This window comes from Podarcis raffonei, chromosome 9 (assembly GCF_027172205.1).
Source record: "Podarcis raffonei isolate rPodRaf1 chromosome 9, rPodRaf1.pri, whole genome shotgun sequence".
NCBI classification, from domain to species: domain Eukaryota; kingdom Metazoa; phylum Chordata; class Lepidosauria; order Squamata; family Lacertidae; genus Podarcis; species Podarcis raffonei.
The window spans coordinates 78,264,857-78,280,146 of record NC_070610.1 but is presented as its reverse complement, the minus strand read 5'-3'; the positions used below and the strand labels follow the sequence as shown (position 1 = coordinate 78,280,146).

Genomic DNA, 15,290 nt, shown 5'->3' with positions numbered 1-15,290 from the left:
GTTAGAATAATAGAATTGTAGAGTTGGAAGAGACCTTGAGGGTCATCTAGGCCAACCCCCTGCAATGCAGGAATCTCAACATACTGTCTCCCACTTTGAAACCATACAGGACCCTGCTTAGCTTTGCAAATGTGCTAGCCGTTTTATTGCTGGGTGCTGTGGGTCATTTAGATAGCACAAACAAGTTGTTATATATATATAAAATTTATCAGATCCCCCCCCCTCCCCGACGGATAAATTTTGATTAAAGCAGGAGAGAGAGGGGAAGGCTGGGATTTGGAGGATTCTGAGCCACCTGGGTGAGGGGAGAGTCTCCTGCTGCTCTTGCAAACCTCTTCCCTTGCAGGAGTTCATTTTGGGGAGGAATTTACTTCAAAATGCATCCAAAACCCACCCAAAGCTGTGAAAAGGAAAAGATCAAAGGCAGGCATAGCCAAACTCTGCCTTCCAGCTGTTTTGGGACTACAACTCCCATCATCCCTAGCTAACAGGACCAGTGGTCAGGGATGATGGGAGTAGTAGTCCCAAAACAGCTGGAAGGCAGAGTTCGCCTATGCCTGATCAAAAGGCGCAGAGCGCTCCAAAATCCAGCCTAAATTTGCATTCTGAAGATTAGCCAATCGTTGGAGGGTACAGCCTTGTCTATCAGAACCGCGGCCCAATCAGCGCCTGCTCCCTTTGGGAGACTTTCCCCGCCTCCTGCCCCCTAAGCCTCCCCTTTCCTCCTATTGGCCGAGCGCCTGCCACTCGTACTTGGGATACGCCCACCGCTCTGCGGACCTGGAAATTGTGAAGCCGCGCCTCCTTTAGCCCTTTAGCCAATCATAGTAAGAATAACAGGCAGACGCATGCGCATTTGGCGAAAGGAAGCGGCAGTCAGGACGGGCGGCCAGCTTTGTGCCACAAAACTACATCTCCCAGAGTGCATAGCGGAACGTTCCAGCGGGCGGCTGCGCCCACTTTCAACCCGCGCGGCATGCTGGGAACTGTAGTTTCTCCAATTCCTCCCCTTTAGAAGCAGCTGTTTTGCAGCTTCGCCTTCGCTTCTCGGAGGGTCCGGGAGCCTCTGGCCGCTGCCGCTGGGAAGACAGGTCAGTGGGGGCGTAGAGGGGGTCTTGGGGGGGGGCTGGCAATGCTCCTGTGGCAGAAAGTTCCGCGGGCGGCTCTTCGCAGGAGAGGCAGAGTCGCTCAGTGGTTAGAGCTGAGAGGGAGCGGGGTCAGCCCCTGCGTCTCCCATTTCACAGTGTTGCCGCTGTGGGGATCAGATCTAGTTCTGCAATGACGGGATCTCAGCTACGGAATTCCCAGCAGATGGCCGCCCAGTGTCTGCCTCTGAACCTGGAGAGGAAAAGGTGCCTGTCAGTGGATATTTAGCCAAGGTTGCTGCAAGGAACCTCCTAGTTCAGAAACAAATTCATGGAGCATAGGGCTGTGACTGGAATCATAGAGTTGGAAGGAGCCTGAGGGTCCTCTAGTCCAACCCCCTGCCATGCAGAAATCTTTTCCCCAACGTAGGACTCGAACTAGTGATGTATGGAAGTGAGAGCTGGACCATCAAGAAGGCTGATCGCCGAAGAATGGATGCTTTTGAACTCTGGTGTTGAAGAATGTATGGTTGTTGTTCTTCAGTCGTTTAGTTGTGACCGACTCTTTGTGACCTCCTGGACCAGAGCACGCCAGGCACTCCTGTCTTCCACTGCCTCCCACAGTTTGGTCAAACTCATGTTCATAGCTTCGAGAACACTGCCCCACCATCTCGTCTTCTGTCGTCCCCTTCTCCTTGTGCCCTCCATCTTTCCCAACATCAGGGTCTTTTCCAGGGAGTCTTCTCATGAGGTGGCCAAAGTATTGGCTTCAGGATCTGTACTTCCAGTGAGCACTCAGGGCTGATTTCCTTAAGAATTGATAGGTTTGATAGGTTTGATCTTCTTGCAGTCCATGGGACTCTCAAGAGTCTCCTCCAGCACCATAATTCAAAAGCATCCATTCTTTGGCGATCAGCCTTCTTTGTGGTCCAGCTCTCACTTCCATACATCACTAGTGGAAAAACCATAGCTTTTGTTATACGGACCTTTGTTGGCAAGGTGATGTCTCTGCTTTTTAAGATGCTGTCTAGGTTTGTCATTGCTTTTCTCCCAAGAAGCAGGTGTCTTTTAATGTATGGTAAGAAAGCATATGTAAAGAAAACAATAAAAAATTATTGGAAAAAGAGTCTACTTTACCGACTGAGCTATCCTGTGTTCTCTCCCAGTGCCCAGCCTCCTGCCATGGTCCACGCCTTCTTCATCCAGACGTTACGCTGCCGACCCGGGGAAGAGGCCGGCTGCTGCCGAGTGCTCTATTCCAGGGTCTTCGGCCCTGAAGGGTTGGAAGATGCTGGTCCCCAGGATCGCGAGAAGGAGCGGCTGCGCAAGAAGGAGCAGATCCTGGCCATCGCCAGGTAACACAACTCTCGTGCTGTGCTCTAGAAGAGTGTACGTGATTCTGACCAAACTCAGCCTCCTAGGGGAAAATGTACACCAGGCGGCTTAGTTTGGTCAGAATGGAATATAAACTTCCAGAATTAATGTTAAATACGTCACTTCTGGTGAATGAGCCACCATAGCCGCTAGAGGGCCATGAAAATTTGTGTCCCAGGCTTTTAAGACTCGTCTACGCATGTACTGTCTGGAACCAAAGGGGTGCATTGGTTGACAGTGGTACCTTGGTTCTGGTTTTCGAACGTTTTTCAGAAGCCAGACGTCCGACGTGGCTGTTGGCTATTGTTTCCGGGGCGCCTGCACCAATCAGAAGCTGCACCTTGGTTTTGACATTTTGGAAGTCAAACGGACTTCTGGAATGGATTAAGTTTGGAGTTGTTGTGTTTTTTTTGCTATTTATTTTGCGTTTTTGTTTTTGAGGCTTTTTCGGTTCATTTGTTTTTGTGACTGTGTGTAACCCAGTTCAGCTATTGATTGATTGATTGTGTGACTGTGGAAATGGATAAAAGCCCCCCATCCAAACAATGTCTATCATCAGAGCAGGTAAGAAAAAAAAAATAATTTTAATTTTTATCATCTACAATACTGTCTTACTTATTTTATAGTACAGTACATTGATTATTCCTTTCAGTTCATGGATCAATGGTCTCATTAGATAGTAAAATTCATGTTAACACTGTTTTAGGGGTTCTTTTTAAAAGTCAGGAACGCATTAATCCATTTTGCATTACTTTCTATGGGAAAGCGCACGTTGGCTTTGGAACGCTTTGGTTTTGGAACGGACTTCCGGAACGGATTAAGTTTGAGAACCAAGATACCACTGTAGTGGTTTGTTGGTTTCCCACAGGTCAGCCCCTGTGAGAACAGGATGCTGGACAAGGTGGGCCATTGGCCTGATCCACCAGTGCTCTTTTTATGCACACCACTTTTCTGCGTCTCTCTCTCTCTCCCCGCAAGCTCCTTCACGGAAGGAAAGCTCCCTCCGATAAACTTCAAAACTCTGCATCCTCTCTATTCACAGACAAGTGGAGTCAGCCTGCAAACTCCACCAGCAAGCCTCCGGGAAGCCTCAGTCCGAGCACCTAGCCCAGCTCCCTGACGAACCCGTTTCTCTCCAGGATGCCCCGTCGGGGGTCTTCCGCCTCCCCACAGGGGACCCCTTTTCTGAGGACAAGACCGTTCTGTGGCTGGGCATCCAGTGCCTGGGCTTCGCTCTGGTCTGCGACCCCCACGAGAACCTCCTGCTGGCCGAGAGCACCTTGAAGCACCTCGCCAAGACTCTCGTCGACCACCTCAAGCTGCTGAGCTCAGGGAGCGACGTCGTCCTCAAGGCCGACAGGACAGAGGTCCTTCTTCACAAGTTCCTGCCGCACGGGCAGCTGCTCTTCCTGAACGACCAGTTTGTTCTGGGCCTGGAGAGAGAGGCGAGTGCGGCGCTTTGCAAATGAAGGATCTCCAAAGGGATGGAGGCTTGAACGGCCGTGGGCAGCTGTGGATGGGTCAGCTGGTTTGCTGCGTACTGCCTATGCCAGCCTGGACCTGCCTGCAGCCCCTCCGAGCGCTTGGGACTACAATTCCCATCGTCCACAGCCAGCACTGGACGATGGGATTTGTAGTCCCAAGCACCCAGAGGGGCTGCAGGTGGGTGAAATGTGCTCTGTGCGACAGCAACGGCACATGCCACACTGCATGATGGAGAAGAAACAGGAGGAAGAAGAGGAGATGGGGCTTCAGAGACTTATTACCGCTTCTCTGCCAAAAAACTCGAGTTCTTTCCCCCCCTTTTTTATTGGTTTTCACATATTACATTACAATACAGATGTACCAAAACCAACACCATTTCCTCCCCATTACATTTATATTTCCTCCATCGTATTATTCTTTTCTCCTTCCTTCCACTGCCCCCACTCGATTTCCTCCAAATTATACAATTTACAATAATCTTTGCATTCTACAACCTTCTCAAATCATCTACATATTCTTATTATCTTTCCTTACTAATTTTTCTTCCATCCAGTACTTCACGTTTTAATCTAGGCATATTAGCGTATATTTTTTTGAGCAATATTTTGCCATATATTCATCAAAACATTTCCACTCCTTTTTTAATTTTTGATTCGACTGATTTCTTTTTATAGCAGTTAATTTTGCCAAAATTAAATATTCATTTAGTTTACAAATCCATACCTCCTTTGTGGGTATCGTTTGTGACTTCCACCTAGTAGCAATCACTATTCTAGCAGCTGTACTTGCATATAGAAAAATTCTTTCTTCCCCCTGTGGTATCTCTTCATCTATCAACCCAAGGAGATATGTCTGTGGTTTCTTTGCTATTGATATTTTCAACATCTTCTTTAGTTCTTCATGTACTACTACCCAAAATTTCTTAATTTCCTCACACCTCCACCACATATGTCTTGTTGTTCCTATTTCTCCACCACATCTCCAACAGAGGTTGGATTTCAATTTGTATATCTTTGCCAACTTAACTGGCGTTAAGTACCACCTATAGAACATCTTTACAAAATTTTCTTTAATTGTATAAAAAGGTAAAGGTACCCCTGCCCGTACGGGCCAGTCTTGACAGACTCTGGGGTTGTGCGCCCATCTCACTCTATAGGCTGGGGGCCAGCGCTGTCCGCAGACACTTCCGGGTCGCGTGACAAGCTGCATCTGGCGAGCCAGCGCAGCACACGGAACGCCGTTTACCTTCCCGCTGGTAAGCGGTCCCTATTTATCGACTTGCACCCGAGGGTGCTTTCGAACTGCTAGGTTGGCAGGCGCTGGGACCAGACGACGGGAGCGCACCCTGCCACGGGGATTCGAACCACCGACCTTTCGATCGGCAAGCCCTAGGCGCTGAGGCTTTTACCCACAGCACCACCCGCGTCCCATAATTTAATTGTATATGAGGCAGTAAATTGTATATCCTTTCGCCAGAGTTTCTCCCATTGCTCTAGATGGATTGTATGTCCGAGATCCTGAGACCATTTAATCATCGTTTCTTTCACTTCTTCCTCCATCAATTCCCAGTCCAATAAAAGATTACATGACAAAACTCTGCTCCCTTGAAACAGGCCCTGACTGGGGAAATTGTTGTATAGGAGAGTTGCTCTTGTAATTGCCTCGAATAATAAAACATAGCTGTGGTTTTTCAGTGTTCAAAGCATATGGCATAAATCAGGAATGGAGAACCATAAGCTCTCAGGGCTGGGGGGCTAGGTGAGGAAATGCGGCCCTCCGAGCCTTTCTGCCTGGCCCTCGAGACTCTGCCACACCCATCTCCAGCCCTGCTTCGTGCCTCCTTGAGGGATTTTGCCTGGCTGCAATTGGTCCTTGAGCTCTGATCATGCTGCTTGGTTGCCTGTGTGGAGGACAGAGAAGTAGAATCGTAGAATTGGGACCCCAGCAAGGGTCATCTAGTCCAACCCCCTGCAATGCAGGAATCTCAGCTAAAACATCCTGGACAGATGGCCATGTGTGTGAGAAGAAACTAGACTGGTGGTTTGCAGAGTAATAATAATAATAATAATAATTCGACTGGGCGGCTCCCAGTCGAGTGTTAAAAACAATACAGCATTAAATATTAAAAACTTCCCTAAACAGGGCTGCCTTCAGATGTCTTTTAAAGATAGCTACTTATTTCCTTCACATCTGAAGGGAGGGTGTTCCACAGGGTGGGCGCCACCACCGAGAAGGCCCTCTGCCTGGTTCCCTGTAACCTTACTTCTCACAATGAGGGAACCGCCAGAAGGCCTTCGGGGCTTGATCTCAGTGTCTGGGCTGAACCATGGAGGTGGAGACGCTCTTTCAGGGACACAGGATCGAGGCCGTTTAGGGGGGCAATAAGGTAGCAGGTGGGTGCGGGAGCTGTAAACCAGACTGTGCAAAGCTGGTCTCCCTGGATCAAGTTTGTTGAATTGAGCAAACTAAATAGCTTTATTTGGGTTTTGGATAAATTGCCTCTCTATTGAATTCTGTCACGTTATTGTCTTCCTTCGTGGGCTGTGCATAGTGCTCTTCTGAATAATCCTTATTATGGGGTAGGGGACTCAGTGGCCCCTAAAAGTTTGGGACTTTGGTACAAAGGCAACTCTAAAATTGATTTCTCGACCTGCTTTTTCCGTCTGGCAAAAGTCCATCAAAGGCAGCCTTGCCTCCTCCAGGCCTTTAAAATTCTGACATGCAGATTAGGGAAAAGGAAGAGGGTGGAGGGTTTTCCTGCAGTGTTCCTATCGATTAAGAAAATCTGGCAGTCATGGGGCTAGGCCTCTCCTGGAGTGACAGCTGCTTATGAGCTTCTGGAGACCTTTGGCTGTCCTCTGCTGGATCCAGAACACTGGGTTCAGTGGCCCCTTAGTCCTGTCCTGGAAAGGCAGTGGGGCATCTGCTCAGGAGAAGACCTTCTTACACATCCATTTATAGTTGTATGTGCAGCTGACGTCATTCCAGTGCGTTGTGAAGTGAACACAGTCTTCCTCGTGTTGTGGTGCTCCATGCCAGTTGTCTGGTTGTCCTTGTCCCCAAAAACTGGAGAAGAAGGCGAGAGGCTGTGATTATATAGCTGGCATGCTTTAATATATATATATATATATATATCTTAGGGACGCGGGTGGCGCTGTGGGTTAAACCACAGAGCCTAGGAGTTGCCGATCAGAAGGCCGGCGGTTCAAATCCCCGCAACAGGGTGAGCTCCCGTTGCTCGGTCCCTGCTCCTGCCAACCTAGCAGTTCGAAAGCACGTCAAAGTGCAAGTAGATAAATAGGTACCGCTTCGGCGGGAAGGTAAACGGCGTTTCCGTGCACTGCTCTGGTTCGCCAGAAGTGGCTTAGTCATGCTGGCCACATGACCCGGAAGCTGTACGCCAGCTCCCTTGGCCAATAAAGTGAGTTGAGCGCTGCAACCCCAGAGTTGTCCGCGACTGGACCTAACGGTCAGGGGTCCCTTTACCTTTATGCATGCAGTGCAACAGATCCCTTGTTGGCCTCCGTCTGTCTTGAGAGACAACGGAGTGCACCTCTGCGGGTGAAGTCAAACTGCTATGTTAGCAGTGCCACAGTGACCCCCCAGGATGCAAGCCTGGATGTCCTGGGCTGCCCAGACGACAAGACCCCTCTCCCAGCCTCACTGATGGGGTCCAAAGGAAAGCAGAGCAATATTTTTGGCACCCGCTTGGCTGTAGCATTTGCTGGAAGAGGCGTGCAAGGCACCAGCCAACTGTCTTAGGGACTCCACTGTGGAATTGTGTAGAGTTTACTCCTTGGCCTTTTCTTCTCTGGAAGATGTCCCACAAGGCACCAGAAGTTTAGAATCAGAGTTTTCCTTCTCCTAGATGGGCTGCCTTCCCAGGTGGATGAGCCCCACCTGCCCCTCTCCTCCCTCTACAGCAGGGGTCAGCAAACTTTTTGAGCAGTCCACTGTCCCTCAGACCTTGTGCGGGGCCGGACTATATTTGGGAAAAAAATAATGAACGAATTCCTTTGCCCCACAAATAACCCAGAGATGCATTTTAAATAATAGGACACATTCTGTTCATGTAAAAATACGCTGATTCACGGACCATCCACAGGCTGGATTTAGAAGGCGATTGGGCCAGATCTGGCCCCCGGGCCTTACTTTGCCTACCCATGCTCTACAGCATGTGCAGAAATCGCCTTTTTGACAGTTGGACCCACTATTAGTCTCGTCCACTCAATTCTCAGAGCCTGTCTTTGCAAGTCCCTAACTCACTGAGGGCGTGAGACCCATCAGCTCCCCTCTATTTCTTTAGCCGGCCAGTCGAAGCCATTCCTGGGGTGTGGCCACTGTCACATGCTAACACATTCTAGGAGCCACAGGTGAGAGCTGAGTGCGACCAAAGGTGGTCAAACTATCCCAGAAGAAGGAGCATGATGTGCTCCTATTAGTCAGGTCCCTATTACTCAAAGATCCCTATTGGTCAGGGATTATCTTTCCTGATTTTGTTTTGTTTTAGGAAATCACAGAGTAGCACTTTTCCAGGGGTCTCCTGGGACGGAGGCGAAGACTATATGAAAAAGTCTGTTTTGTAGGGGCACCTGAAGTGAAAGAATACAGAAAGCCACACACTGTGTTTTCTTCTTTTTTAAAGAGCTGATCAGACCCACCTAATCTTTTTGTTGTACTTTGTGCCGTCCACCCAGGTCCAAACGCCTTCTGTATTTTGGTCAGAGAGTCCGATCCAAAAGTGCTGATTTCTGGCTTCCCTGACAAGGTATTCCTGCAAAACAGTTTGTCCAGGGTTGGAGAGAGAGAGAGAGAGAGAGAGAGAGAGAGAGAGAGAGAGAGAGAGAACTAGGCTCAGGGACAGGATACCATTCTCAAATTCTGGCTCAGCAGCAAATGGCTTTTGGATTTGCAGCTGGGCAGCTTGATCCTGCGCACATTTACTCAGAAGTAAGCCCCACCCAGTTCCCAGAGGCAGGCTGGGACTTCAGGAATCAGCGAGTTGTGCCTAACCCCTTCTGTGCAAAGGACCCTCAACTCTAGGAATGCCAACTGACCAAGAAAACAAACCCTTATGTTTCTAGCAGCTGCTTGATGTGCCGAGAGCAGCAGCAGCTGCTTTTCCTAGGAAGGGGACTGGCCTGGCAATATTGGCAGGCTAAGTTGCTGGCAAAGGCGCAGGAGCAGAGGCCAGCGAAGAAGATGGCAGTGCAGTCTTGAGGCGGCTGCTTGGGCCAGGAAAATGTTTCGGGCCAGCCCAGGTGTTGGTGTTTTCGTTAGCTGAGCAGGTAAATCCAGGTGTTTTGAAGTGTGTGTGCAGGGCTGTCTTAAGCATATGTGGCTCCGGGGTGCAAAGATCCTGCGTCTCCCCCAGGTTGCCCAGTCCCAGGTGCGCAGGAGGGCGGAGCCGGCTGGCCGCCTCAGCGTCTTGCTGGCTTGGTTGTCCCTGAACTCGCGGCACAGAGCCACCCGCAGCAGAAGAGCCCACTGTAGCGCTCCGACCGACAGACGGGCTCTGCCCTGGACTCAACTCTCGGATCCCGGACTCTCAGCCTGGCGCCCAGGTGCCCCATGTCGGCATCTCCGCTTGGCCAAGCTGATAAAGCTCATCTTCCTTCGGAATCACCTCCGTCAAATAATTTACGACCTGAGCCTTTGATGAGGCCTCAGGCACATTCCCGTTCAGCAGAGTTTCCAGCACAGGGAAGTGATGAAATTTATGGTTACATCGCAACGCTTTATTTCTTACTGCACAGACAGCAAAGAAAAATACACCCTCTCTCTATGAAAGCAGAGAGCAACTGGAACAAAGGAACAAAGGAACAGGAAACCAGTAAACATCACATCCGTCTCCTGCCTCCGTGAGACTTCCAACAGCCTGGAAGGTCTCTGGAATGTAAACAGAGCCTTGTGACTCTAAGCAGGTGCTCAGTGGCAAACAGAAACTAACACCCCACACGCTAGTGCCTATGGGTAAGACGGCCCTGTGTGTGTGCTCACCATCTCTTCCTTTGATGTGATGGAGACCAGGTGTGCCCTCTGGGCTCTACAGGTGTCCTCAGCTTCCTGCCAGGGCTTTGCCTTTTGGGAAAGGAAATAGACGCTGCCGTTGTAAAACTTCCAGCCTGTGGAGAGCAATGCCAGGAGTTCCCCTTTGGGAGAAAAAAAGGGAGTGGGTCTCAGGAACCCTGAACTGCAGGAAAGGCTGATTGGAGGGGCTGGATCTGAGCATCGTCTGTTCGAGGATGTAGCATGGGCATCTCAAAAAAGGGAATGGATGTGTGCTAGAGAAGGGATGGGGGCTCAAGCATGGTGTGTGTGCATAAATATTATTTATGTATTGCATTTATAGCCAACTCCCCCCCCATTCAGTTCAAGAAGGAGCTTGTCATGCAGAGGTGTGAAAAACCACAGTTCTTGAACATTCTTACTTGTTCATTACATGTACAAGGTGTGACCGGAAAGTTTGGTGAATGGTCACGGAAATCGGACAGTGAGAAATATTTGAACATACATACCTTAAAGGTAAAGGGTAAAGGGACCCCTGACCATTAGGTCCAGTCACGGACGACTCTGGGGTTGCGGCGCTCATCTCGTTTTATTGGCTGAGGTACAGCTTCCGGGTCATGTGGCCAGCATGACTAAGCCGCTTCTGGCGAACCAGAGCAGCGCACGGAAACGCCGTTTACCTTCCCGCCAGAGCGGTACCTATTTATCTACTTGCACTTTGATGGCTTTTAAAGGTAAGATAGCTGCTTATTTCCTTGACATCTGATGGGAGGGCGTTCCACAGGGCTGGCGTCACTACCGAGAAGGCCCTCTGTCGGTTCCCTGTAACCTCATTTCTGGCAATGAGGGAACCGCCAGAAGGCCTTCGGAGCTGGACCTCAGTGTCCAGGCAGAATGATGGGGATGGAGACGCTCCTTCAGGTATACTGAACCGAGGTCATTTAGGGCTTTAAAGGTCAGTGCCAACACTTTGAATGGTGCTCGGAAATCTACTCGTTACAAGAAGGAGATTCTGACTAAACATCAGAAAGAACTTTCTGATGTTAAGAGCTGTTCAACAGAGGAACAGACTCCCTTGGGAGTTGGTTGCTCCAGGTCTGGCCAGGAGGATCGCCATAACTCAAGTTGGGGTGGGGACTTGGTTTTGCCCTTGCAACTTTAACTGGATCGTGATATGCAGAAATCATGTGGCAAAGTCCTTTAATTGAATAAGAACCAACATTGCCACCTCCTAATATGTTTCAATTACAGGAGCAGTAGGCGTTTAAGAAGTTGGCAACGCTTATGTCCAGAACCGGAGATGGTCTGGGCTGCTGACTCCCTTTGAAGGAAAGGTGGGATTGGAAGAGGTCTTCGTCACTGATTTTGACCCCTACTTACTGTGACGATTCTGGATAGCGGTTTTTGATGCACTGACGTTCCCCAGGCGGGTTTGGATCTTGTAGAAAGCCTCAGAGATGTTTTGGAGCAGCTGAACACCTGGAAGGGCAGAGTTCAGTGTAGTGTCAGACCAAAGTGAGCTTTGTGAAATGGGAGACTAGGAGAAAAGTGTCAGGAGCTCGTCCTACACTCAAGTAGGACCCTGGCAGAGACACATGCCTGACTGGCATGTTCTCTCCCTCCTGGTCGATCGTTCAGGAGCTTCAAAGCTTTCTTCAGCCCGAACATCACAGCGACTGATGCGAACAGATACCAGCACACTTAGGGATCCACAGAGTTTGTGCAGCATGCGTAACAGACCTCAGCAACTCAGCATTTTGGCTAATCTACTTTATTTACATATAAATACACATGGAGCACTGCAACATGGCTCCCTCTCTCTCTAGCATCAGACAGCAAAGAGAAAAAGAACAAAGGACAACAGTCCCAATTTAATGGAACACAGTAACACAAACATCCTGTCTCCGTCACTTCCCACTCTGTGGAGTCAAAACATATACCGTCATGTGACAGACAACAATCCCATGACTGCAATCACGGAGCAGGAATTCTAACAAAAAGTAACATTTTCATAAACTTCTCTCTGGCTAAGAAAATCACTGAGATGTAGTGATTGGGGCAGCTGCACCTGTTGGGTTTCTGTTTAAAGGCACAGGGTACTCTCATCAGAGAAAAAGTTTGTTCCCTATCGCTGAAGGAGGTATTTAAAATCTGCCAGTTGCTGGAAACTACAGGAGAGGAGAGAGAGTGTGTGTGGCCTATTATCACAGCCTCAGTTTCCCAGCTGTAAAAAGGGCACAACAATAACCCACCATACTTTCCTAGCTTGGCTGTGAGGACAAACACTTTACATTATGCAAATTAAATGACGAAGAGCACAAATCATCTGGAGGAAAGAAAGGGAAACGATTAAAAATAGGAACCCTTCTCATCCCCACATACTCTAAGGGTTGTCCTCATTTCTGTGTTTTGCAACTTACTCTCAGATGCTTCCGCTGGTGAAAGAGAGATATTGCTGAGAAACAGGGAGGTTCTGATCTTCTCCATCGCTCCTTCGATTTCCTGGAGTTTCTTCTCCTTCTGGGAATCTACAAACCATATGAACATGATAAGAGCATGCTGGATCGAGCCAATGGCCGACCTGTGGGAAACCCACAAGCAGGATTTGAACACAAGAGCAGCACTCCCCCTTCTTGTGGTTTGTCTAATATTATTAGACAATTATTTTTAAAAGCCATCCAAATTGGTGGCCATCACTCTGTCCTGTGGCAGGGAGTTCCACAGTTTATCTGTGCGCTGCGTGAAGAAGGACTTTCTTTTATCTGCCCTGACATGGCAGACATGCAGGATTAACTTCCAAATAAAAGTGCCGGTGAAGGCAAGAAGTGGCTCAAAAGGGGGCGTGCAAAGTAGGAAATCCAAAAATCGGAAAACGCTGAACAGATTTCGGAGTTTGGAGTTTTGCTCAGAACTCACTGCTACCCCTTTTCTATTTAACAGGGTCGGAACTTTTTTTTGTTCTCCTCCCAACTGCAGCGGAGGCACAAACGGAACTGCGTCGGCCCACAATCCATTTGAGTATCCTTGCCTCTCCTTCCTGCTGTTTTCTACCTGCCCTGCCAAATTCTAGATTGTAAGCACCACGGAGCAGGGACCTATCATTCATGTTCTCCTGCAAATTCCCATGTACATCTGGGGCAGGCATAGGCAAACTCTGGCCCTCCAGATGTTTGGGACTACAATTCCCATCATCCCTAGCTAACAGGACCAGTGGTCAGGAATGATGGGAATTGTAGTCCCAAACATCTGGAGGGCCAGAGTTTGCCTATGCCTGATTTAGGGAGCCTTGCAGTATCTTCTGGGATGTTACAGCCCATCCCTGAGCATGCCTCTTGAATACCAATGGCACTTGGGCCCTTACAAGATTTTGTTCTGCTGGTCTTCCTGGCAGTAATGGGCCCGGTGGCATTTTCTGCAGGCCAGCCAACTCTTTCCTATTTAGATCAAATCCCTTCCTCCCCCACCATCGCGTTCAAGGCTAATTTCCCTCCCACTTCGAAAAACCTCACCTTTGCTCTGGTTCTCTCATTTTTGCAGGGTATTTTTAGAGGTGGGCAGTGATCAGCATTTAGCTTTTAACTGTCGTAAACAAAATCTGCCCTTATTCCCTTATGGGGGACACAAGAGCCCTTATAAAGTCCTTTGTAGGTTCTCCATTGATAGGAGACAATAACAGGGGCCAACCAGAGAAAGCCCTAAACGGCCTCGGTCCAGTATACCTGAAGGAGCGTCTCCACCTCCATCGTTCTGCCCGGACACTGAGGTTCAGCGCCGAGGGCCTTCTGGCGGTTCCCTCCCTGCGAGAAGCAAAGTTACAGGGAACCAGGCAGAGGGCCTTTTCTGTAGTGGCACCCGCCCTTTGGAACGCCTTCCCACCAGATGTCAAAGAGAAAAATAACTATCAGACTTTTAGAATACATCTGAAGGTAGCCCTGTTTAGGGAAGCTTTTAATGTTTGACAGACTATTGTATTTTAATATTTTGTTGGAAGCTGCCCAGAGTGACTGGGGAAACCTAGCCAGATGGGCGGGGTATAAATAATAAATTGTTGTTGTTGTTGTTATTATTATTATTATTATTATTATTATTAGTAGTAGTAGTAGTAGTATTAGCAAAGCAGTTCCTAAGCCTGATCTTTATTGATCTGTTGCAAGAGGGTGCTCCCCTCACACGCAGGAAAGGAGGACCCAGAACCAAGGTGTGCCTGCCTTTATATAGACATTTTAAATTGCCCGCCCTGGAGTCCAACACCACCCCCAGAAACATCATATATAGTGTATTTTTCGGCGCATAGGGCACACTGGCTCATAGGGCGCACCTAGTTTTTTGGGGGGGAAATCAAGGAAAAAAATTATTTCCCCCCCAGCCGCGGGGCTGGGGTGGGGGAAGCCCGAGCTTCCCCCGACCCCAGCCCCCAGAACAGGCTGCTATCCACAAGCTTTGGGAGCCCGGCGGGAAGTCATGCTGGTCTCCCCAGGCTTGCGGATATCTGCCCGAAGTCGCACAGCTCTCCCACGGCTTGCGGAGAGCTGTGTGAAGCTCGAAGCCTGGGGTGCGCTGAGCTCAGCGCGCCCCAGGCTTCAGGATGCAGGCAGCTCTCCGCAAGCCTTGGGAGAGCTGCGCGACTTTGCGCCAGGCTCCCACGGCTTGCGGATAGCTTCCTGAAGCCTGGAGAGCGAGAGGGGTTGGTGCGCACCGACCCCTCTCGCTCTCCAGGCTTCAGCGAAAGCCTGCATTCGCCCCATAGGACGCACACACATTTCCCCTTCATTTTTGGAGGGGAAAAAGTGCGTCCTATAGGGCGAAAAATACGGTACATCACAGAAGGGGTGTAGCTCAAGACGCGCCCCCCGATACATCATACCTACATCACAGAAAAGGCGGTCTACAACAGAAATCTGAGTGCGTTTTTTATCTCCTGTCTGGCAGGTTATCTGATAATGCCTTATTATATATATAAAAGACCTTAAAATTTTTTTTACATAATGCAAGCCTGTGTGTGATTGCCTGAAGCAGCAAAATGGTTGTGCCATTCTGCACGTCCTCAGAGGCACTCTCGCCCCTCTTTGGGGCCTGGACAGATGTAATTGAGTTCAAAGTAGGATGTTCTCACCGACAAAGGGCTTTGCATGCCTCTCCAGGTTGGGCTGAGAGAAAGAGAGACCTGTGCTTGAAACCCTGGGCAGCTGCTGTCAGTCAGCGCAGATAATATGGAGTTAGGTGCACCAATGGACAGACTCTGGATAAGGTGCCAGAGCCGTGTAAATCAGGCAGACTGGAAACGCGTAGTTGTACTTACAGAGAAGGGCCATTGCAATGAGGGAGGTGGCCAGCAGT

The 15,290-nt window shown here is 49.3% G+C and overlaps 1 protein-coding gene across 1 annotated transcript; it reads left to right on the top strand.

Annotated features, from left to right (window-relative positions):
- Positions 1-983: 983 nt before the first annotated feature.
- Positions 984-5,128, top strand: AP5S1 (adaptor related protein complex 5 subunit sigma 1). The gene is made up of 3 exons (XM_053402196.1): positions 984-1,091; positions 2,252-2,440; positions 3,502-5,128. Exons 2-3 carry the CDS (start codon positions 2,268-2,270, stop codon positions 3,926-3,928), a joined length of 600 nt encoding a protein of 199 aa, XP_053258171.1. The 5' UTR covers positions 984-1,091; positions 2,252-2,267; the 3' UTR covers positions 3,929-5,128.
- The last annotated feature ends 10,162 nt before the right edge of the window (positions 5,129-15,290 follow it).

What these genes read in the sequence shown, in the direction of transcription:
- AP5S1 (XM_053402196.1), top strand. Translation starts at nt 2,268, where the DNA reads ATGGTCCACGCCTTCTTCATCCAGACGTTACGCTGCCGACCCGGGGAA. An exon ending in CAGATCCTGGCCATCGCCAG is followed by an intron (nt 2,441 to 3,501) that starts GTAACACAACTC and finishes CTCTATTCACAG; the next exon opens with ACAAGTGGAGTCAGCCTGCA.